This window comes from Microcaecilia unicolor, chromosome 13, assembly GCF_901765095.1.
Source record: "Microcaecilia unicolor chromosome 13, aMicUni1.1, whole genome shotgun sequence".
NCBI lineage: Eukaryota > Metazoa > Chordata > Amphibia > Gymnophiona > Siphonopidae > Microcaecilia > Microcaecilia unicolor.
The window spans coordinates 13,454,502-13,479,469 of NC_044043.1; the positions used below are offsets into that span (position 1 = coordinate 13,454,502).

At 44.0% G+C, this 24,968-nt stretch overlaps 1 protein-coding gene across 1 annotated transcript; it reads left to right on the forward strand.

Annotated features, from left to right (window-relative positions):
* Nucleotides 1–695: 695 nt before the first annotated feature.
* Nucleotides 696–24,742, forward strand: LOC115482603 (sigma intracellular receptor 2-like). Its single transcript, XM_030222523.1, has 3 exons — nt 696–901; nt 15,609–15,753; nt 24,237–24,742. The coding sequence occupies exons 1-3, from the start codon at nt 782–784 to the stop codon at nt 24,488–24,490; spliced, it is 519 nt and encodes a 172-aa protein (XP_030078383.1). The 5' UTR covers nt 696–781; the 3' UTR covers nt 24,491–24,742.
* Nucleotides 24,743–24,968: the final 226 nt, after the last annotated feature.

A 24,968-nucleotide genomic window follows, 5' to 3' on the forward strand; every position in this document is an offset into this window, starting at 1 on the left:
TTGCTACTAATTGGGATTCCGGAATCTTGTAACTCTTTAGGATTCCAGAATCTTCAGAACTTTTAGTACAAGAGATTTCTATAGTCTGTGCCCTGAGAATGGTAAGGACAAATCAAACACGAGTAGACATATAAAGTATCACATACCATGTAAAATGAGTGTATCTTGTTGGGCAGACTGGATGGACCGTTCAGGTCTTTATCTGCCGTCATTTACTATGTCACTATGTTACTCTTTGGGGTTCTACATGGAATGTTGCTACTAATTGGGATTCCGGAATCTTGTAACTCTTTAGGATTCCAGAATCTTCAGAACTTTTAGTACAAGAGATTTCTATAGTCTGTGCCCTGAGAATGGTAAGGACAAATCAAACACGAGTAGACATATAAAGTATCACATACCATGTAAAATGAGTGTATCTTGTTGGGCAGACTGGATGGACCGTTCAGGTCTTTATCTGCCGTCATTTACTATGTATTTAGAGGGCTGGTTATAGGGACACCCTAGTCACCCCGTCTCCTGCTTTCTTCCACCTCCCTAGTGCCCTCCTGCTGCGAAAGGAATGTGGGCAGAAGGAGTCGGGGTCAGCTGATTGGCTGTAGGCAAGCACGATGGAGGCGTGGTCTAAGCGAGCCGCTGGGGAGTTTGCCTGGAGGGGGAGGAGGTACAGCAGCTGTTTACTTTTAGCTCTTGCTTAAGTGCTGGGCTGGCGCCTTTGGTAGTAGCTGGTGGCGAGGGGCAACACACGGAGCGAGCGCGATCAGCTGCACCACCACCCACCATGGGCTCCTTTACTCGCATCTTGGAGTGGATTTTCGTTCTCTACTTTGTCTGTCACATTCCCATCACGCTGCTGGTCGACCTGCAGATTCTGCTTCCCGCCAGCTTCTTCCCGCAGGCGGTGAGTAGTTTAGCTAGTCTGTTGAACTGGGTCTTTAATTTTTGCACGAAAAGAAGGTGGAATTGGGAGAGGGAGAGGAAAGCATCCGTTCCAACCAAGTATTGTGGACATATGCAGAGAGTAGAAGTGAACAGACCTGCAGATGAGGTCATGCTAACTGCAGCTCAGGACACTGTTGCACTATATGGATGGATGGATAAGACAAATAGGACAGATTGTTGGCTCGTCCACTGGAAGCGGTGTAAATACTATAAAATCAGAGTACCAGAAAACCGCTGGATCTGACCTTTATTCCAACAGATAAAAAGCTCCCCCCCCCCCCCCCCCCCCAAAATATGGGCACTAATAAACCTGAATACAAGTTTCAGCTCTGTACTGAGAAAAGATCCTCAGCTTGGTAGGAGCCAACTCTGTGGGTGCTTCAGCCACCCCCAATATTAACAAACTTCTGCATTGTGTCCAGGGAGGGATAATTTGCATTGAGTTTAGCACCCCCAATAATTTTGAGAAGTTGGCTCCTATGCTCAGTTTCTAGAAAGATATTAGATACAGCAAAAAAAAAGTTGCAGAAAAATGCATAATTATTCCCATTTTCATTAGGAGCCTCCAGTTTCTGCTGCGTGCACATTTTATTCCTTGTAAACGCCTAAATTCCAGAAGAAAGCAAGGTTTGCTTGGTAGATTTAAGATTGCTTTGTGTGTTGACATCATCTCCTCTGACTCCCCTTCCCCCCTCCCCCTCAACTTGGCACATTCAGCTTTATCCACATGAAACCATCTGGGGTGTGTTCAAACTGCTAGTTGCATGCGTCCCAGAGAAGTGTTGATAGCACTTAAGGAAGGCCAGTTTTTTACTGAGTTGGGGAAGCAGGGGTACACAGTATAATCCATTGAGTTTTACTTTGGGAGAGTTGGGCGATTGCTGCTCAGAGCCGCTTCCTGGAGCTGTAGAACCTCAAAGGCGATCACAGCAACCTCTGCCTCCTTGGGGGTGAAATCAGCTCTGCTTGTAGAGTAAGAAAGCAGTGGAATGCTGTTCCAGTACAAATTAAGCTCCGAGACCCAGAAGAACAAAACTTACTGAGCCAGCAATGTGCTTTTTTTCCCCCACTGGTTCTAGCCGGTTTAGTGAGCACGGAGTTTAGCGAGACATACGCAAAGGAGGCTGTTTTCCTGTCACTGTAGCAGCCAACAAGAATTGTATGCAAAGTTATTTTAATGAGCTAATTACTATTCAAATGTGCATTCCAAGTGATGCACAGCAGTTCTCTGAGCGATGCACAGAAAGGACCGCCTACCTTTAGGATGAAATTTTTACGGGTGGTCAGGAGCTGTCGTTGTATGACGGCTTCTTCTTGGCAGTGCAGTCACCAGGAGGATCCGAGGGCGAGTGTAGCACTACCGCAGTTCAGAGGCCCCAGCTCACTTATGGAAGGAGCTTGTGTACAGCACAAATAGGCTCCAGGTAGTAGCAGGTCAGATTTTTCCAGGCGGGCACTGGCTCGGTTTTCTCGGCTGCTGCAGCCCCAGCTCCCTCCCGCCAGTCTGAAGAGCACCTTAGGGAGGATCGACAGCACCTGTTCGGGCTTCTCATTGCAGATCTGTGCCACGATCTTGGTAGCTAGTTCCTTCTGAGGAAGGGCGCCAGTGCTGGGCACAGGAGACACTCGTGGTCAGACTGCAGCGCCATGCTGCTGCCGGGCAGAGGGAGAGCACATCTCTTCTGAAAATGGGCTCGCTGCTACCATGGCTTTGTAGAGCTTTCCTGTATATGAAAAGCTCTTGTGCCACTGATAAATTAAAAAAAAAAAAAAAAGCTACACACGCAGCTTGTATGCACGTATGAAAGCGGTAGCACATGCTGTTGTGAGCATGTGCAGAGCAGCCACGCTTGGCGATTGGCTGCACGTTCTCAGCTGACCAATTGGCTTCCCTCCTACCAAGCTATTTGCTACTAGCTACCAATAAGAGCAAGAGTGATCGTCTTCAAAATTTGTGCTGTCGTGTACCAGATTGTATACGGCACCACACCAAGTTATATGATGTTACTAGTTGAACTACCACAACCTATACTCAGAGAGAAACTGAGAGACTACCTCATCATACACCATCCCAGCTGCAAAGGGGTGGTCTACAAAGCAGCCCACACCACAGACTTCCCATTGAACACGGCCAGATGGTGGAATGCATTGCCAAAGAACACACAACACGACATCACCTATGAAAGTTTTTGCAAAAAATGTAAAGCATTTTTGTACAAAAAAATAATTGGTGATCGTTGCAACCTAGCATCAAGCGACATACAGCACAACAAATATACCCAGATCATGATACCACACTACCTCCCTAGCTATGTTAACTCGTCCATTTATCTTTATACTCCCTCTTCATGTACCCCTGACCTGTTATTGGTGTATCTGATTTGTATATCTGAGTTAACTTAATGTAAGCCACACAGAAGTGAGTCCCCAACTCGGACGTGTGTGGTTTATAAATCCAATAAAATAAAGTACCTATTTCACCAGAGTAGTCTACGCTGATTTGAAGTTGGCTTTCCTGAGAAGTGTTCCTGTCTTGGTGGCTACTTGGCAATGTGTACATGCTTGCTTATAGAAGTGGGTGCTAAGAGGCATACATGTGACAATCCCGTGGTGCTTCCTGCATCCTGGTGTAACCCCGAAGGGGTTTAAAAATAAAAACGTACCTGTGCTGGGGAAGTGCAGCAGTCACGTGCAGAGTGAAAACTTAAAAATAAACACTTTCAGATGCTTAATGAGGTATGGAAAGTTTATTTAAAGTAGTTGGAAGTGCTGTATATTGCTGGAACTGTCAGAAATTAATGTAAAATGTATGTTTATAGGTGATTGCAGAGTGCTATGTTAGTGCAGAGGCTCATGCTGGGCTTGTGCCGTGTATGACATACTTAAGCTTCTAAACGTAATTTGTACAGACGTATGTTAGGGGTCTGTGAACAGCTGAAATAGAAAATCTGTTTAAAGAACGGATTTGGGGGATCCTTTAAAGTTGTTGAGTGTGGAGAAGGTGATCAAGACTAATTGCTTAACTTGAAAAGCCTGTCGCGATTCTAGAGGCTTTTAGAGAGGTGACTGATAGCTGCTTGAAAGGCTGTGGTGTTAGAAATGAAATAACACAATAAATCCTACCAGGATATCAATGTTTTGATGAGCTAGGAAGACTGGTTCATCTAATAAGGTGTCATATTTAATATTTTCCACAAAAGTGCTGGCTGAAGTGTAAGCTCTTTGAGCAGGGACTGTCTTTCTTCTATGTTTGTGCAGCGCTGCGTATGCCTTGTAGCGCTATAGAAATGCTAAATAGTAGTAGTAGTAGTAGTACTTTAAAATTCTATTAAACCAAATGGGTTTTAGAAGGAGTTTGAAAAGTGAAAAGCTGCACTGGGGTTTTAAATAAACGTTTATTTAAAGGAAAATACTAATTACACTGAACTTAGGTGGCAGTGTATATGCAGAGCAGCTGGGAGTTATTTTAATCCCAGAGAATTTTATGTTTCCAGTAGTTTTGAAGGAAGCTACTCCCAATACTTAAATTAATTGTGGGAGGGTAAGTGTAGGGATTAAGAATTATTCATTTTTTTTACTTGGGGTAGTTATGAAAACAATTTCTCAATCATCTTTGGAAGTTGCTAGTGTCACTTATTTAGTCAGAATTTAGGATTTTTGAGTTTTTTTAAAGATTAGAGTAGTAAGTTTCCCAGATGGTTCGTGGTTGCTGGTTCCTGAGGTCATCGCTACATTAAATGGTGCCCAACAATAAAAGAAAGAAGAAGACAGAAGAAATACAAGACAGCTGGAAAAAGTGTACAAAGTATCCTTTAACCTTTCATCACAAACATTTGAAAAGGAGACAAGAAATCTATGATAGAGAGTAAAATAAAACCATAAACTTTATACTTATCTTGCAAGTTGACTGAAAGAAGAACCTGGAAAGAAAAATACACAAAGAATCAATTCTTACAAGTTAAAAAAATTCTAGAAATTGATTTTTGAGGTTACATACATGTTTATGATATAAAGTTTTGCTAAAGTCAAATGTATACTCATCTGATCTGTTACTGTTGTGTTTAGTATTGGAGGAGAGGTTGATTATCTGTGAAGAAACAAGAATACTGTTAGATTTAGGGAAAATTGGTTGTTTACTTAATAGCTCCAAATAAATTGATCAATTCTAAAAGTAAAACATCTGTTTGTTTTAGAAACAAGTAAGCAAGGCTAGTGAAAATAATTGCACCTCACCTCTGTCAGTTCTACAAGAGTTCACCCGAGGGATTCCCAGGGTATTCGTAGGGTGAGCGATTGTATCCAGAGGTGGGGGCACACTGGTTTATGCATGATGCCTGTTGAAGCCTACTTTGGCCTCATTGTAGATTCCTTGTTTTCACATTAGCATTTAACTTTCAAAAAGGAGACTATGATAAAATGAGAAGAATGGTGAAAAAAAAAAAACTTAAGAGGAGCAGCTGTGAGTGTACTGTTTGGGACGGACAGAGTTAGGTGGAAAACCTGCCTGGTTGGCTTCTGTTCTCTTGAAAACGCCATTTCTGTGAAACATGGTTCCGTGTGATAAAGAAGATTAAATGATTTCACTGAGCACCCGCTGAGGCCGATATTGAGAGGAGAGTAAGAGTGGATTTTCTATTTATTAGAACATTTGTTAGATCACCGCTTCATCCCCCTATATTGACACCTGATCTGCTACCACGTCATTCAAGTTAAGTGCATTGGATATTGAACCATGATAACTTGGTTAAGACTGAAAAAGAGTGTTAATATGTGGTAGGAAGGGAGGGTGGTGCCATGATGTGAAATTGAAGAGTGTGTTTTCTGCTGCTGAAGGTTAATACCTCCAGTAAAAGGCACAGTGTCACTACCATACTGAGCACCAAAAATTCATTAGTTTAAGTGATAGTATGATATTTGGACATTTGCTTATGAGAAGGGTTTATATAATAGAGGGTAAATGATACATAGATTTAAACCTAGTATATTATGATACCTCATTATCAGTATGTATTAAAGTTTAACTGCCAGACTGTACTGCTATGGATTTACAGCGTTTCACTAACACACTCAGTAATTACTTTGGATTCTTTTGGATTCGTATTTGGTAAATGAGACTTTTATTAGAGGTGCTAAAATCTACAATGATTAAGATATATACAGTGATTAAGATATATATACAATGATTAGCTATATAACTGAAAGAAGCAATATCTATAATCATTCTATCTATAATTAAAGAAAACCTATCTATAAATAATCATTACATCACTGGTCCCTACATCTAAGCAATGCTAGGAGTTCCTAGACCAGGAAAAGAAGCAATAAAACAATCATCACTGGCCCTTACATCATCCAGGCTCTTATCATCTGGGGGGCCCTGTTCATAGTAAAAGCCAGGAGCTTCTTTGACCAGGATTCTGGGTCTTCGAGGTGCGTCCACCCATAGATGGGCTTCCCACTTCACTACCAGAGGCCCCCCTTTTTTATTAGGTTTAACTCATGTTCAGAGCTAAGGAAAATTATAGAATGCTTGAGAAACAAGCCATACTGTGGGAATGTGGTCATATGTTTCCCAGTCCAGGTAGCCAATCTGAACTCAAAAACAGTCTCCACCTTCCCCCTTCACATACCAAATTAATTAGAGCTGTGTCTTATCTTCTACATTCCAACTTATTTTCACAGAATCAAAATTAAACAATAATTTTTAAACAGAATTACTTCTAATCAAAAATACAGACCCTGAGTGCACTGGTCGGTCAAGGCAGAGTTAAAAAAAAAATAATCTTTAAAATTCACTTTTATTACACAGACCCTCGACCATTCTTCTAACATTTGGAGATCCCTTCTTATTGTTTCTACTCACTCCAGGGTATCCAATCTTTTGGCTATCTTCGTGTCATCCACAAAAAGGCAAACCTTTCCTTCCAACCCTTCAGCAATATCTCCCACAAATATATTAAACAGAATTGGCCCTGGCACCGACCCCTGAGGAACTCCACTGCTCATCTGCCTTTCCTCTGAGCGGATTCCATTTACCACCAACCTCTGCCACCTGTCAGTCAACCAGTTTCCTATCCAGTTCACCACTTTGGTCCTAAGTTCAGCCCTTTCAGCTTATTCACTAGTCTTCTGTGGGGGACTATATCAAAGGCTTTGCTGAAATCCAAGTAGATTACATCTAGCGCATGTCCTTCATCAAGTTCTTTGGTCACCCAGTCAAAGAAGTCAATAGGATTCATTTGGCAGGATTTTCCTTTGGTAAAGCCATGCTGCCTCTGGTCCTGTAACCCATCGGCTTCTAGAAAGTTAACTATCCTTTCTTTCAGCAGCGACTCCATTATACATTATTTTTCCTACCACCGACGTGAGACTTACCGGTCTGTAGTTTCCCACTTCTTCCCTGTCTCCACTTTTGTAAAGAGGGACCACATCCGCTCGTCTCCAATCCCACGGAACCTCTCCTGTCTCTAAAGATCTATAAAATAAATCTTTAAGAGGTCCCACCAGGACCTCTCTGAGCTCCCTCGGTATCCTGGGCAGAGCCAATTGTTAATTTTTGAACAATTTTGCGAGCTGGTTGTTGTGCTGTCAGCTGGGACTTAAAGGTTGGGGTTTTTTTCACAAATTGCAGCGGGAGGCTGGAGGCACGCATGCCCAAACACACCAGCTGTCACCTGATAGCTGTCACTAACTGGTCGTGGAGCTGTGGTCCACCACCGTCCAACCTCAACTTGGCTGCCCTGCCGCTGTCCTCCTGAGATTTCAGCTGCCAGAGAGGACAGAGGAGAGCCCTACTGGGCTGATCGTTGTTACAGAAGTGCACAGCATTACCCTCTCTGGTAAGAATTTAAGAAGCAGACTTGTTACTGGACCCATTTGTTGGGGGAGGACAAGTGGAAATTGGTTTGGTTGATGAGTCGACGACCGCCCCCCCCCCCCCCAAAAAAAAAAAACACTTGCACCATCTGAGTTCTTGATTCTCTCTCCCCTGCTGCCCCATGCGTTGAACTTTCTTTGTCCTTTCTTCCCTCCCGCATCCACTCCCTGCCTCAACCTGACCACCGCAGTCCTCCGGACCGAACCGAACCGAACCATACCTGCAGGCAGTGGTTAGGACAGGACGCTGGCGTCGGGGTGCTTCTGCTGCCACGTCCCGCCTACTTGGATTCAATTTGCTGTTTCCACGTAGGCAGGACGCGGCAGTCAAAGGACACTGTCGGGACCAAAGAGGTTTCAAATGATGAGCCTATCTAGTCCACGGTAAGCAAGGAAGCCAATTTGGTTAATCTCTGTTTTCACTCCCCCGCATAGCTGTCATCTCCTCTAGTACACTCAAACCAAAGCAAGCAAACCTATGAGCTGCTGCATCCACGTTGTCGTTCTTTATTGTTTGTCCATCTGTAACAAGTCTAAAGTTGTTTCAGTTGGATAGGTAGTGCCGTAAAAGGTAGAGGTCAAAAGTTGTTGTTTGTTGTTTTTTTTTTTACTTATTAGACAGCTTTTTAATTTATTTGAAAGCTTCCCATATAGATATAAATATCATAAAATAACAATTGAATATCACTAAAACATCTTAAAAAATTATTATAGCTGGTAGAAACAGCAATTTTAAACTCTGTATTTTGTGCTAATTTTTCTACACTAAAAAAAATATATATAAATAAATAAATACATTGTATACAATACAGATGGCCAAATTTCAGTGAGGATATCCTGTTTCCTGATGGGTTCGTCTTAACTGTTGTTGTAATCTACCTTGGGAAGCATGGTGCTATAAAGATGATGGAATATATTGAAATTAAATGGAAGTAGAATTAAACTCTCCTTTCATTGGGGCACATGGAATCAGATCTTAATCTGTTTTGTAGAAGTTTACCTTTTAGATACACAAAAGGATTATTCCGTTTTGAACATGTTTCAGGGGCAAGTGGTTTTATTAGTCAAAATAAAAGTAAATATTTTGTTTTATGCAGATTTATTTTGTTTAAACATAAATGGGCTATATAAGCCCCTAATGCAGCCCATTGGTTGTCTTATATTTTCTTCTTGTGATAACTTATACTGTGCCAAAACTGAAAACTCTTATTTCTGTCTGGTCTCTAATAAAAGGAGTTAATTGTGAACACTATCCACCCTAAAAGGTTGTTTTGTGGCTGTACATGAAGAATTGTGATATTGAAATAAATAAGTATATGTTTGTGTCCCTAGTCATGCATACAAAGTTTATATAATCCTTTCAAGAAATCCAGTTAATTGTTTAACTTATTAGTGGAACATAACCACAGAGGCATGGTATGGTTGCATTTTCAACATGGTAATACTAGGGCCCAGCTAAGGAACAGCCAGGTTATTTTGAGTTAGTCTTCCCTGGACCAAACTTGCTTTCCTTGTGCCATCACTATCCGGCAGGTAGGCAGTGTCTTAAAAGATGGAGAATAAAGGATTTTTTTTCTTGTTCGTTTTAACATTTATAACACACTATTTCAAGCAAAGTCGGGTTCAATATGGCTTACATTTGAAAATACAGTGAGACAGAATAATAAAATTCAGTTATATCATGGGAACAAATAGATGGATATGTCTGAAATATTTAACAAAGTTGAGATTAGCATATATACCCAACTGAGCATTTAAAAGTTTGTCCTTTAATGATACCATATGTTCAGAAATCCATAGCCATTTATTAAAGGCAGTTATTCAAAGATTATCACATGCGCACACTAGAACAGACATCCATCACACTGCAAAAGAAAACAACTTCTACAGAGTACGTCCAAAATTTTTATTTCCATCTTCCAAAATTCCAGACAGCAGATGTACAGATCAGTAGGAGGACCCAAAAGCATTCCAAAACAAGTAAAGTCAGAAACAACACAGTTTATTGCTCAACCACCCTTAGGATTCACCTTTGGGTTTAAAAAAGCAAAAACATGTGCATATCCTTTATACCATAAAATTACATTATCAGCCTCAGACTCGGTCAAACTCAAATCTGGAAGGAAGTTTTTTGAAAAGTAATTTTCACTGCTGTTAAATCAGTCACTGTTTGATGTGTGTTAAGTAAAATCCAATTACACATCTATATATATAAAAGGCAAGACCAACGTTCTATGAAGCTTCCAGCCGGAAGTGTGAAGCGCCAGAGATATCCGGTTTCCCCATGAGTGAAGGAAAACAGCACAGCACGAAATCCCTCTCTCTGTAACAGTGAAGGACTCAGAGGGGGGAGGGGAGAGAGATGCCCTCACTCTCTCTGTAACACAGAACAGCAGGAAACAACACTGAAGGACTGGACTCCAAGGGGGGAGGGGGAGGGAGAGAGGGCAGAGGGCAGGGACACACACTCCCACATGCACACTCTGAAGAAAACCTTGCTAGCCCCCGTTTCATTTGCATCAGAAACGGGGCTTTTTTACTAGTTTGCTATAATTAAATATTTCTTTAGCAAAGGTATATTAGCAACTATTTTAATTCTGCTTCCTCTATTTTGGCTCCACAAAAATGGTAACCCTACATAGGTTGTTGTTACCATATTTACTCTACTATAAATTTATAATGTAAAAAATTATTTTCAGATTGTGATGATCCCTAAAATGCCAAAACGACAGAGTGATCCATCAAGTTTTTTAAAAGTGAAGAACATGAGGACAGATACTGAAAATGATGGGAACGAAAATCATTGTAGAAAGAATCCAGCAGAAACAAATGTTGAATCTGTTGAACAACCAGTCATTGATGAAAACCCATCATCTTCATCAAAAGAAAAAAATAGATAATCTTGCATTTCCAGATTGTTGGACTGAGAAACAATTATTTATATTTACAAAACAGTACAAATGGCTTGACATAAAAGAAAGTAAATTTGGATGTAAGGCTTGTTCGAAAGTTCAGCATTTAGGAGTGTCAACAGGAAAGCATGTCCATGTGTCCAAGGAGTGGAGTGTATATTTAGTAATCCCAAATGGCAGTAATAAAACCACTAGGAAAAAATGAGGAAACATGATGCCTCTAAATCTCATGCTAAAATTCAAGATTTGTTAAAAGAATCAGCTAATGGACTCAATTTCCAGTTTAGTGCATAAACTAAGTAAAAATATTGAGGCTACTGTAAAGGTTTTTAATACTATTTACAGTTTAGTAAAACGTAATAGGCCTCTGTCTGATATAGAAGGGGCAATTGAATTGCAAGAGAAAAATGGAGTTGATGTAGGCAATTGTTTGCATACACGTTACAGTGCAACAAGAATAGCAGAACACATTGCAAATGAAATTATGATGAAAACATTTAAGATTATAGAAGAGAATGCCAACATTTGTATCATACAGTTAAGAAAAGCACCCTAGTGATTTATCTGCAATGTGCAATTCAATCTGCCCCTGCACCTGTAATGGTATTTGTTGATTTAAAAGAATTGGTGTCAACCACAGCAGAGAACATTTTCAACACATTAATGTCTACATTAAATGACTATCCTGCTTATAATCGAAATAGAAAAACGCCTATATTGTGACCCAAATCGGGAGATAGACGTTTATCTCACAAAAACGAATAAAGCGGTATAATCGAAAGCCGAATTTGGACGTTTTCAACTGCACTCCGTCGCGGATGCGGACAAAGTTGATGGGGGCATGTCGAAGGCGGAACTGGGGCGTGGTTATCGGGCGATCAGAGATGGGCGCCTTTCGCCGATAATGGAAAAAAAATATGCGTTTTTAGCGAGAATTTAGGGCACTTTTCCTGGACCCTGTTTTTCCACGAATAAGGCCCCAAAAAGTGCCCTAAATGACCAGATGACCACTTGAGGGAATCGGGGATGACCTCCCCTGACTCCCCCAGTGGTCACAAACCCCCTCCCACCACAAAATATGCCGTTTCACAACTTTTTATTTTCACCCTCAAATGTCATACCCACCTCCCTGGCAGCAGTATGCAGGTCACTGGAGCAGTTATTAGGGGGTGCAGTGGACTTCAGGCAGGTGGACCCAGACCCATCCCCCCCCCCACCTGTTACACTTGTGCTGGTAAATGGGAGCCCTCCAAACCGCCCCCCAAACCCACATGTAGGTGCCCCCATTCACCCCTTAGAGCTATAGTAATGGTGTAGACTTGTGGGCAGTGGGTTTTGAGGGGGATTTGGGGGGCTCAACACCCAAGGGAAGGGTGCTATGCACCTGGGAGCTGTTTTACCTTGTTTTTTTTGTTTTTGTAAAAGTGCCCCCTAGGGTGCCCGGTTGGTGTCCTGGCATGTGAGGGGGACCAGTGCACTACGAATCCTGGCCCCTCCCACGAACAAATGCCTTGGATTTATTCGTTTTTGAGCTGGGCGCTTTCATTTTCCATTATCACTGAAAAACAAAAACGCCCAGCTCAAAAACGAATATAAACGTCCATGTTTTCCGAAAATACGCTTCGGTCTGCCCCTTCACGGACCCGTTCTCGGAGATAAACGCCCATGGAGATAGACGTTTCCGTTCGATTATGCCCCTTCACGGCTTTGATATTGAATATTTGAAAGCAAACTTGATTTCGTTTTGTTCTGATGGTGCTAATACAATGCTGGGAAAGAAGTCTAGAGTAGCTGCAAAGTTGTTAGCAAAATTTCCTAAAATCATCATTTGACACTGTTTAAATCATCGATTGCAACTATCACTTGACGATTCAATATCTGAAATAAAGCAAGTAAATCATTTAAAAATATTTTTAGATAAAATATATTCCATTTATCACCAATCTAATAAAAATCAAACTGAGCTAGAACTTGAAATTATTAAAATTGGTCGAGTACTAGGGCCAAGATGGGGCAGCATGTAGTTTACGAGCTGCTACTGCTGTGTGGCGTGCATATCCTGCATTATATGTGCATTTTTCCCATTCTTCTGCTTATTCTAGTTTGGCAAAGAGATTGGCTAACATTAATTTCTTGCAAGACCTTGCTTTAATGATTGATATTCTTTCTTAAATTGCGCCCGAAAGCTTTGCAATTGGGCGCGCTTTTCTGGCTGAATTTTCCTTGCAAATATGTTATAAAGTTAAATTCTAAACAATTGAATTCTTTTTTGGACTCCCAAGTTGGCTAGCCCACTGGTACCACAACCAAGGTCGATAATAACTTCTATGCCGTAATATTATATGCACTCGTGCTCCTCTCTGCCACCTTTTTCTTGATTTAAATTTTAATTGAATTTTCCTGATATGTAGTGATTTTTGCCTCCACGTTGTGGACTAAAGATGAGCAAAAGAATTAGATTTAAGTTTGTATGTAACAGTTATTTCCTTAACAATTTATAATGACTTATAGTCATCTTTTCTGATTCAAGGATTGTACTTGAAATGCATGTAAAAGTAATAAATAGAATTTTAAAAAGATTGATATTCTTGAGCAATTTTCATTACTTTCAACTGCATTGCCGTCAAGATCAACTAACATCCAAAAAGCACACAAATTGATCAAATGTACCATAAGAACTTTAGAAAATTTAAGGATTGGTACTGGAAAGCATGAATCTCAAGTTGAGGATTTGATTAAGTTGGATACGTTTAAAGATATTCCATTTACTAAAAGTAGTAAATTCATTTCTCTTCCAAGGAATGTGTTATTAGAAAATGTAATTCAACACATGAACTTGCGTCTTTTATCAGACAGAAACAATGATGAAAGCATTGTTAATATTAACAACTAAATTGGAGTGGACTAGTGGTTAGGGTGGTGCACTTTGGTCCTAGGGAACTGAGGAACTGAGTTTGATTCCCACTTCAGGCACAGGCAGCTCCTTGTGACTCTGGGCAACTCACTTAACCCTCCATTGCCCCATGTAAGCCGCATTGAGCCTGCCATGAGTGGGAAAGTGCGGGGTACAAATGTAACACAAATTAAAAAAAAAATTAACTACTTGGCCTTATGAAGAATTAACTTCACCATGGATAGCTGGTGAAGAGAAATTGTGTCATTTTAAATGAAATTTTAAAGTATGACATTGACTTGAATGATTTTTGAGATTTATCCAGAATCAAAAAAAGTTCCAGTTCCTTCAACTATCCAGAAAGCTAGAAAAATAGCTAGCACTGTTGCAGTCAATAGTTCTGAAGCTGAAAGAGGTTTCAGTTTAATGAATGTAGTTTGTACGAGGGTGAGAAATAGTCTGACAGTAAATTATATATCACATTTAATGTCAAATTTATTGGGAAAAGAGTTAGCAGCTTGGGATCTCCTCCAGCCACGGGCTCCCGGTACAGTCAAGAAATAAATGTCCACCAGCAACTTCAATCTTAAGGACTTTATTCCATGCAGGTTTCTAGTAGACCTGATACACAGTTCCAACAGCAGCATTCACCTTCAATCTTAACCACATATAAGCCACCTGAAAGTGTGTGGCAAATAGTCCCCTTTAAGCAGTAGGCTATCAGCACATACCAGGATTCAATACATGCTCACAGTCAGCTCCAGTCTGGGCTTTTTATCCAGTGCACAATAAACAGTAGTTCAATTCCAGATAGAAGCAGTTCTTTCAGTTCATCATCAAAGTTAAATCACAAAGCAGCAGTTTCTACCTTCTACTCTCTTTACCTTCAGGAGAGTTCAATACTTTAGGGACTCCTCATACCCAAGGGATTTCACCCTGCATCAGCTTCACTGGTAAATTCAATACTTTAGGGACCTCCCTTACCCAAGAATTTTCAGCCTGCAACTGCTTCTCTCCTCTAGGACTCCTTCCCATCTGCCTAATCAATCCCTGGCTTCTGCACTCACAACCATTCTCCTTCCATTAGCTTCCCCCACACCCATACCAGCTGAGTTGAGCATTAGACTAATGATGAGCTCCTGCACACTGGGTTTCCTAACTCTCTTTCCCCCTAGTGGCAGCCCATCTACATGTCCTGCCAGCTTACACCCATGTCTTCCCCCATTGCAGCTAGGAGTCCAGTCCGGGTTCCTCATCTCACCCCCTGGCTCCTTGCCTGCAATACCTTCTGGGACTTGTATTTCAAACTGACACTGCCTTAACCCAACTATCCTGGATGTGACTTTATCACAATATGTACACTTTTTTTGTTTTTGCCAGGTTCCACCAGCCAAATAAATAGACTTCTGCTGATCTCCGCTGCTTGTTTCCTGCTCAGAGCAGCATGCCGGGCAGTCAGGACTTCTTGTACATGCTCTGAGAATGTGCAAAAAGTCCCGGAATGCTGCACAGAGCCAGAAACAAGCAGTGTGGAGCGGTGGCAGTCCATTTATTAGGTTGCGGGGCTCAGCATCCCTGTTAGCAAAGAAATGCCTAGTGTGTCTGCACAGGTAGGGGGGTGATAAATGTGTTGTTCCCCCCCCCCCAGTCCACCCCTGGGTCTCACCCCCCCCCCCTCCAAATTGCAGGGCTGGCTATGCCCAGAGAGAGAGAGCCTGTTGTTAAAAATTTCTCTCCCTGGGAATAGCCAGCTCTGCACATTTTATTTTATTTTTTTTTTGGGGGGGGGGGCACAGAGGTAGACGGTGGAGAGAGCCTGTTGTTAAAAATTTACCAGCACACCACTGAGGGCAGCCAGCAATGGTCAAGTGCTTAAAAGACCACTGCCAGCTGAAGATTGGTCAGTGTATATTTAAAATGAATGCTTAGTTCTTCTCTCCTGTGAAAATACTAATGAAGTTTTATAAATGTGTTCTCTGTTTCAGCTGAAAGATTACAATACATGGTACTCACTTACATTGAAAGATCCATTGGCGACGGAGCTGCCTCCTTGGTGTGTGGCATTTGTATATTGTGAAGTTTTGGCACAGCTGCCCTTCTTTCCTTTTGCCGTGTATGCATTCTACAAAGGTAAGTCAAGGAGGGCAGAATGTGGGTGTAATCACTATCTCGCACAAACTTTTCAATTGACCAGTCATTAGATTCTCTCCTAGCTAAACCTAATTGTGGTGTCAAATTAATGAGAGGTCAGCAGCATCCCAGCCACACAGACTTCACCACAATGATGTCATCAGACATTACTACTACTACTACTATTTAGCATTTCTATAGCGCTACAAGGCATACGCAGCGCTGCACAAACATAGAAGAAAGACAGTCCCTGCTCAAAGAGCTTACAATCTAATAGACAAAAAATAAATAAAGTAAGCAAATCAAATCAATGTGAACGGGAAGGAAGAGAGGAGGGTAGGTGGAGGCGAGTGGTTACAAGTGGTTACGAGTCAAAAGCAATGTTAAAGAGGTGGGCTTTCAGTCTAGATTTAAAAGTGGCCAAGGATGGGGCAAGACGTAGGGGCTCAGGAAGTTTATTCCAGGCGTAGGGTGCAGCGAGACAGAAGGCGCGAAGTCTGGAGTTGGCAGTAGTGGAGAAGGGAACAGGTAAGAAGGATTTATCCATGGAGCGGAGTGCACGGGAAAGGGTGTAGGGATGGACGAGTGTGGAGAGATACTGGGGAGCAGCAGAGTGAGTACATTTATAGGTTAGTAGAAGAAGTTTGAACAGGATGCGAAAACGGATAGGGAGCCAGTGAAGGGTCTTGAGGAGAGGGGTAGTATGAGTAAAGCGACCCTGGCGGAAGATGAAACGGGCAGCAGAGTTTTGAATCGACTGGAGAGGGGAGAGGTGACTAAGTGGGAGGCCAGCAAGAAGCAGATTGCAGTAGTCTAAACGAGAGGTGACAAGGGTGTGGACGAGGGTTTTGGTAGAGTGCTCGGAAAGAAAGGGGCGGATTTTACGGATGTTGTAAAGAAAGAAATGACAGGTCTTGGCGGTCTGCTGGATATGAGCAGAGAAGGAGAGAGAAGATTCAAAGATGACCCCAAGGTTTCGAGCTGAGGAGACAGGGAGAATGAGAGAGCCATCAACAGAAATAGAAAACAGGGGGAGCGGGGAGGTGGGTTTGGGGGGGGAAATGAGAAGCTCGGTTTTGGTCATATTTAATTTCAGGTGGCGTTGAGACATCCAGGCAGCAATGTCAGACAAGCACGCTGAAACTTTGGTTTGGATGCAAGGTGAGATATCAGGGGTAGAAAGGTAGATTTGGGAGTCATCAGCATAGAGATGGTAGGAAAAGCCATGGGATGAGATTAATGAACCAAGGGAAGAAGTATAGATAGAAAAGAGGAGGGGACCAAGAACAGAACCCTGAGGTACGCCGACAGGCAGAGGGATAGAAGTAGAAGAGGATCCACCAGAGTGAACACTAAAGGTGCGGAGGGAGAGGTAGGAAGAGAACCAGGAAAGGACAGAGCCCTGGAATCCAAGTGAGGACAGGGTATCGAGAAGTATGCTGTGATCGACAGTGTCAAAAGCAGCAGAAAGATCAAGAAGAATGAGGATGGAATATTGACCTCTGGATTTAGCCAGTAATAGGTCATTGGAGACTTTAGTAAGCGCAGTTTCGGTTGAGTGGAGAGGGCGAAAACCAGATTGTAATGGGTCAAGAATAGCATGTGAGGAGAGAAAATCAAGGCAGCGGCGGTGAACAGCACGCTCAAGTAATTTGGAGAGAAAAGGAAGGAGGGAGATAGGTCGGTATTTAGAGGGACAAGTAGGGTCAAGTGAAGGCTTCTTAAGGAGAGGTGTGACCACAGCATGTTTAAAGGCAGCAGGGACAGTCGCAGTGGAAAGTGAGAGGTTGAGAATGTGACAGATAAAAGGAATAAGAGTAGGAGAGATGGCATTAAGAAGGTGGGTGGGAATGGGATCAGAGGAACAGGTGGTACATTTTGAGGAAGAAAGGAGAAGTGTAGTTTCCTCAATAGTAACTTCAGGAAAGGAGGAAAGGGAAAGAGGGGAAGGAGAGAGAGGGGAACGGACTAGTGGAGGGAGAGCTGGTGAGGTAGAGAAAGCAAGGTTTATCTTTTGAACCTTGTTGTGAAAGAATTCAGCAAGGGTCTGAGGAGATAATGAAGGGGGAGTTGGGGGAGGGGGCACCTTGAGGAGAGAGTTCAATGTGGTGAAGAGAAGTCGAGGATTAGAGCCAAGAGAGTTGGTCAGTTGGATATAATAATCCTGTTTGGCACGTAAAAGAGCAGATTGGAAGGAGGTCAGCATGAACTTAAAGTGTAAGAAATCAGCAAGGGCCCGAGATTTCCGCCAGAGGCGTTCGGCGGAACGGGTACAGGAACGTAGGTAGCGGATATTAGAAGTCAGCCAAGGTTGGGGTTTTGTATGCCTTACAGGGCGGGTCATCAAAGGTGCAAGAGTGTCTAAGGCAGAGGATAGAGTATTGTTGTAAGAAGAAACAGCCTCGTTGACAGACGTGGATGGTGCCACAGTAGAGAGGAGGTTTGAAACATGGGAGGATAGAGATGAAGGGTCAATATCGTGAAGATTCCTAGATAAATTAGATAGGATAGGACGGGACTGGGAGGGAGGAGATTTAAGTGTGAAAGTTATAAGATGGTGATCAGAGGAGGGATGATCAGAGGCAAGGAAACTAGAAGGTGAACAGTTGGAGGAGAAGATGAGATCAAGACAGTGACCATTTTGATGAGTGGGGGAGGTGGAGCATAGTTGGAGATTAAAGGACGATGTTAAAGCGAGTAACTTGGAAATATAAGAGTTGGAAGGATCATTAGCAGGAATATTAAAGTCACCAAGGATGAGAGAGGGGGAGGAAGGATCATGGAAGAAGGCAAGCCAGGCGTCAAAGTCACTGAGAAAGGATGAAAGGGACTTATCAGGGGGACGATAAATGACTGCTATTTGAAGAGGCAGAGGAGAGAAAAGGCGGATAGAGTGGACTTCAAAGGAGGAAAAACAGTGAGATTGAGGTGGAAGAAGGGGTTGAAATCTGGAGGAGGGAGAGAGAAGTAGTCCAACCCCGCCCCCACGGCCAGCAGGGCGAGGAGTATGTGAAAATAGATAACCGCCATGGCACAGGGCTGCGACTGAAGCAGAGTCATCAGGGCAGAGCCAGGTTTCTGTTATGGCGAGCAGATGGAGGTGACGCGAGATAAAGAGGTCCTGGATATAGGGGAGTTTGTTACAGATAGAGCGGGCATTCCATAGGGCGCAAGAGAAGGGCAGAGAAGAGGAGGGGAGTAGAGGAATAGAGATGAGGTTAGAGAGGTCACGGTGAGATCTGTAGAGTTTGGATAATAGTTGGTGAGGAGGGCCAGGATTGGGATTGATGTCACCAGCTGAGAGTAAGAGAAGGAGCAAAAGAAAGCGGGAGAGGTGTGGCCACGAAGGCGTCGAAGGTGAGAGGTATTTAGGTGGAATGGGGAAGGCAAAATGGAGGGAAGAAAGAGACGGAGATTAAAAGCCAAGAGGGAGGAAGAGGGTAGGAGGGAAGGTGAGGTGATGAAGTCAGTGGATGGGAAGTGAGTTCCTGTAGCGGAGAGAGGTAGGGGGTGAGGGAAAAGATTAGGAAGGGACAGAGCTAGGAAGAGAATGTGAATAGGGGCCATAAACGATTAAGGTAGTTTAGCAACTGGAAAAAGATTAGATACAAAGAGAAAAATGCCCTGGCACCTAGAGCGGAGGCCCTGAGTGGATCGGGGTGGACCTGGGTGTCACCCCGGAGAAGGCTGTAAGGATATGCAGATGAGCTGCAAGTCCTCCACAGCACCTGAAAGGCAGCCGGTGGTAGAGGTGGGCACCTCTTAGCTGAGGAAAGGCTTACCAGGGGTTAGGCCGAAGCCAGCATTCCTCCCCCTGAGGGTCGCCTGATCCTAGCCAAAAAGTTTCTTCTGAGTCTGACGTCCTGCACGTACAACGTGCAGCGACGTCAGACTCAGAAGAAACTTTCGGCGCCAGCTTTAGTGGAAGAAATGAAAGGACCTCGGCTTGGCTGGCGGGGGTTGGGGGTCCCCCGCCAGCTGACGGAATTCTTTTACAGGCAGCCGGCAGCGGCAGGAGGACGCGGACCTCGGCTGGCGGGGGTTGGGGTCCCCCGCCAGCGAAGGTAGACGACAGCAACGGCGGGGGGAGATTGGCAATGGCAGCGGCTGGGGGGAGGGGGATCGGTGGCGGCGGGGGGCGGGGGGGGGCTATAATGTGCCCCCTCACTCTGGCCCTGGCCCCCCCTACCGCCGCAGTTCAGATACGCCCCTGCTATCTGCAGATATTCAAAGGCACTATCTGGACAGTGCTACTAAATATCCATACAGATTGCCTTGGTGTACTGTCAGTTATCTGATTACTGGCAGTATTCAGTCTGCTATTTAGTACAGTTAGGACAGCAAAAAGACTGTCCCAACTTTATCCAGCTGCCTATGTGAATAATGCCACTATCCAGATCAGTGGTGTAGCCAGACTGCTAATTTTGGGTGGGCCTGAACCCAAAGTTGGTGGGCACAAACTTTTCTCTCTACCCCCCTCCCCCAGCAAACTTTAGTCACACTAATCAGATGCATTTGTCACACAGGGGTAATAATTTATTTATTTAATAGCCTAACACCCTTTTCAATGAACTTTCAGAGGCCAAAACCTCCTGCCTCAGGTCAGTATAATGCTGTTATGGTATCCTCTCCTGACCTGAGGAAGGAAGTATTGGTCTCTGAAACTTTATTAACACAGGTACCATATTACTTTATCCCAAAATTAAAAATAAAATTATTTTCTTTACCTTTGTTGTATGGCCATTTACCTTTTCTCATTGTGTTGCTCCCAGTCTCTAGATTCTGCTTTCCTTCATTTTCGCTTAACTCTTCTGCAACCTTTGCCATTTTTCTCTCCTTTCTCTTTGCTTTCTTCAATATTTTTCAGCCTCTCTTTCTGTCCAGATGTAATTCATTCTTGCTATCCATTCTTTAATTTCCTTCTTTTTCCTTCATCTACGTATGGCTTTTCATCTTTTTCTCACCCTGGTTTTCCCCATGCCCCTTTCCTCTTATTCTCCAGTCTTTCTCTGCTCACCTTTTCCATCCAGCAGCTCTCCTCTTTCTCTCCCCATCCTTCCAGGGGCAGTGACGTAAGAGACGGGAGGAGCCTGCAGAGCCAGCAGCCAATGCTTCGAGGCTGCCTATGGTGCCGCGCTTTTTATTTTTTTATTACATTTTTTCTCGTTGTTAACGTTGGCGGCGGCGCTCAGCTCAGTCAGCTGAGCGCTTCTTTTTGTAGCGCCGGCTCTACTGCTCAACAGGAAAAGCAGCAGTGGCCGGCAATGGGATCAATGGGAGTGGGCGAGCCAGAGCTGAAATTGGGTGGGCCTGGGCCACTGCTGCTTCTCCTGTTGAGCAGCAGCGGCCGCTACAAAAACAAAACAACCAAAAATGTTTTTAAAAAGCAAGTGCGGCACTGCAGGCAGCCATCAGGCCTCTCACATCACTGCCCCTGGAGCAGAACCCCGGAGGAGCGCAGCGACGCGAGAGGCGTGAGGAGCAGCTGCAGAGCCGACAGCCAATGCCTGATGGCTGCCTGCGGTGCCGCACTTGCTTTTTAAAAACATTTTTAGTTGTTTTGTTTTTGTAGCGGCCGCTGCTGCTCAACAGGAGAAGCAGCAGTGGCTGTAAATGGGAGCTAGCGCCGCGTGTTTTGTGGGAGATTTGGCAGGTCTGTGTTGGGTGGGTGGGCCTGGAGGGAAAGTGGCTGGGCCTGGGCCCGTCCAGGCCCGCCCGTGGTTACGCCCCTGATCCAGATAGTGCCAGTGGTTGAGGACTTGAAGGGGACTGTAGGGTTGGGTTGGGTTTTAATAGTGGGAGGATTGAGCTGCTGTTTTTATTGTTTTATTAGTTGTTGTTTTTTTGTGTTTTTTAAATCATTTTTATTGAGTTTTCAAGAAAATTTAAACCAATATAACACACAACAACAAAGAACAACTGGAAACAACCAAATATGTTACATACAAATAAATGTGATAATTTAAGTATAAATATAAAAAATCTAATCTCTAGGAGATGCTGTTGTTTGATGTAATAATCAAAAGGAACCCAGTGCTTCTTTAAAGTAGGCAATTGACGAAATTTAAAAGTTATTGTTTAATGGTCCGTGAGTCTTTTTTTTTATGATTGTGGATGATATTATATATGTATTTTGTTAATCCACTCAGAATGGTAGCTGATGTGGGATATAAATTTTTTTTTAAATAAATATTCAGTACTGGCCACTATCCAGCTGCCAGTACTGAATATCCAAATGTAATTCAGACATAGTGCCTGGCATTAAAAAAAAAATGCTACTCCCACCCCTGGCTGACTATTGACCCAACCATGGTTTTAAATAAAGTACCAAACTTGCACTGCAGCTCAGTAGTGTAGCCACAGATGGGCCTGGGAGGGCACAGCTGTGATATGGCTGGCCGGGATCCCCAATCTCCACCAGTTGAAGACTCTTGGCATCTCTCCCGCCCCTCTTCTGCAGATGTTCAGATCTGTCAGTCCACTCCCCCCCCCCCCCCCCCCCCCCCCCCCCCGGTACCTTTTTAGAGCTCTCAGTTCTTCGCTGGCAGCAAGTAGCAGTTCATACCCGCTGCTCATGCCAGCCCCGAGACTTCCCTCTGATGGTGGGAAGCGGGACTGGTGGTTGGGAGGCAGGGATAGTGCTGGGCAGACTTATACGGTCTGTGCCAGAGCCGGTGGTGGGCAGCAGGACTGATGGTTGGGAGGCAGGGATAGTGCTGGACAGACTTGTACGGTCTGTGCCAGTGCCGGTGGTTGGGAGGCAGGGCTGGTGGTTGGGAGGCGGGGATAGTGCTGGGCAGACTTATACGGTCTGTGCCAGAGCCGGTGGTGGGCAGCGGGACTGATGGTTGGGAGGCGGGGATAGTGCTGGACAGACTTGTACGGTCTGTGCCAGAGCCGGTGGTTGGGAGGCAGGGCTGGTGGTGGGGAGGTGAGGATAGTGCTGGGCAGACTTATACGGTCTGTGCCCTGAAGAGCACAGGTACAAATCAAAGTAGGGTATACACAAAAAGCAGCAAATATGAGTTATCTTGTTGGGCAGACTGGATGGACCGTGCAGGTCTTTTTCTGCCGTCATCTACTATGTTACTATGATGCAATTTGGCGGGACCAAGTCAGAGGGAAGGCTCTGGGCCTGGCATGAACAGCGGATATGAATTCCTGCTGTCTGCTAGCGAAGAATTGACAGCTATAAAAGGTACAAGAGGGTTCAGAGAGTGGAGTTCAGCGATGCCCAATTGCCTGAGGGGGGGGGGGGGGGGGGAGAGAGAGATGCCGGGCAGAAGTATGGCTGTCCTGCCCATGGGACTTAGGCCCACCCCCAAAATTGTCTGTCTGGCTACGCCCCTGCTGTAGCTATTTTGAAAAGGTGTCCAGTCAGGGGTTTATAGCAAGGGCAATTATATTTAGATTCAGAAGCCAAGAAGTTACATCTCTGGAGCTGTTTCTATGCACCCCTAGAACATAACATAAGAACATGAGTAGCCATACTAGGTCACACCATTGTTCCATCTAGCCCAGTATCCTGTTTTCCAAACAGTGGCCAAGCCAGGTCACAAGTACCTGGCAGAAACCCAAATTGTGGCAATGCTCCCTGCTACTAGTTCCAGGGCAAGCAGTTGCTTCAGTTGAAGGTCCCTTTCTTTCCGAGCACTCTACCAAAACCCTCATCCACACCCTTGTCACCTCTCGTTTAGACTACTGCAATCTGCTTCTTGCTGGCCTCCCACTTAGTCACCTCTCCCCTCTCCAGTCGGTTCAAAACTCTGCTGCCCGTCTCGTCTTCCGCCAGGGTCGCTTTACTCATACTACCCCTCTCCTCAAGACCCTTCACTGGCTCCCTATCCGTTTTCGCATCCTGTTCAAACTTCTTCTACTAACCTATAAATGTACTCACTCTGCTGCTCCCCAGTATCTCTCCACACTCGTCCTTCCCTACACCCCTTCCCGTGCACTCCGCTCCATGGATAAATCCTTCTTATCTGTTCCCTTCTCCACTACTGCCAACTCCAGACTTCGCGCCTTCTGTCTCGCTGCACCCTACGCCTGGAATAAACTTCCTGAGCCCCTACGTCTTGCCCCATCCTTGGCCACCTTTAAATCTAGACTGAAAGCCCACCTCTTTAACATTGCTTTTGACTCGTAACCACTTGTAACCACTCGCCTCCACCTACCCTCCTCTCTTCCTTCCCGTTCACATTAATTGATTTGATTTGCTACTTTATTTATTTTTTGTCTTTTAAATTGTAAGCTTTGAGCAGGGACTGTCTTTCTTCTATGTTTGTGCAGCGCTGCGTACGCCTTGTAGCGCTATAGAAATGCTAAATAGTAGTAGTAGTATGGACATTTCCTCCAGGAACTTGTCCACACCTTTTTTTCTAAACCCACATACGCTAACTGCTGTTACTACATCCACAAAGAAGATGGTTCTAGTCTGTCCTTTTGGTAATTCTGTGTTGTTTACTATTTCTGTCTCTGTACAGGTGGCTGCAAGTGGATACGCATTCCTGCCATTATATATTCTACTCATGCATCAACATGTGTTCTCCTCATGATTGCAGAGATCCTCTTTTCCGACTTTTCCACATTCAGCCTGGGACCTCTGAGCCTCCAAGAACGTCTTGTGCTGGTAGCAGTGTACTCGCCTTTTTTACTGATCTCACTGCTGCTGCTCAACACCATGTTATTCAACCCGCAGTACCGATCTGAGGAGAAACGAAAACTAAAGGCCAGATAAATGCTGGTGAAGAAAACTAAAGACCAGCATCTTAGCAAAATATCCTTTAACAGACCCACCCACCCTTTTCTCCTCTGCTTCACAGGAGAGGGAGTCAGCAGGCGATTTGCAGGTGTTTAGTGCATCTCTTGCTGGGCTCTGATTTAGCCAGCTGAGTTCTAGGACACGGTCCATGTCTCACACATAGTAACATAGTAGATGACGGCAGAAAAAGACCTGCATGGTCCATCCAGTCTGCCCAAGACAAACTCATATGTGTATACCTTACCTTGAATTGAATTTGTACCTGTCTTTTTCAGGGCACAGACCATATAAGTCTGCCCAGCAGTATTTCCCGCTTCCCAACCACCAGTCCCACCTCCCATCACCGGCTCTGGTACAGACCGTATAAGTCTGCCCTCCCCTATCCTTGCTTCCCAACCACCACCCCCTCTTCCCCACACCTGCTCATAATGTGTTTCAGATATATATTTTTTAA

What these genes read in the sequence shown, in the direction of transcription:
- LOC115482603 (XM_030222523.1), top strand. Translation starts at nt 782, where the DNA reads ATGGGCTCCTTTACTCGCATCTTGGAGTGGATTTTCGTTCTCTACTTT. An exon ending in CCAGCTTCTTCCCGCAGGCG is followed by an intron (nt 902 to 15,608) that starts GTGAGTAGTTTA and finishes TCTCTGTTTCAG; the next exon opens with CTGAAAGATTACAATACATG. An exon ending in CGTGTATGCATTCTACAAAG is followed by an intron (nt 15,754 to 24,236) that starts GTAAGTCAAGGA and finishes GTCTCTGTACAG; the next exon opens with GTGGCTGCAAGTGGATACGC.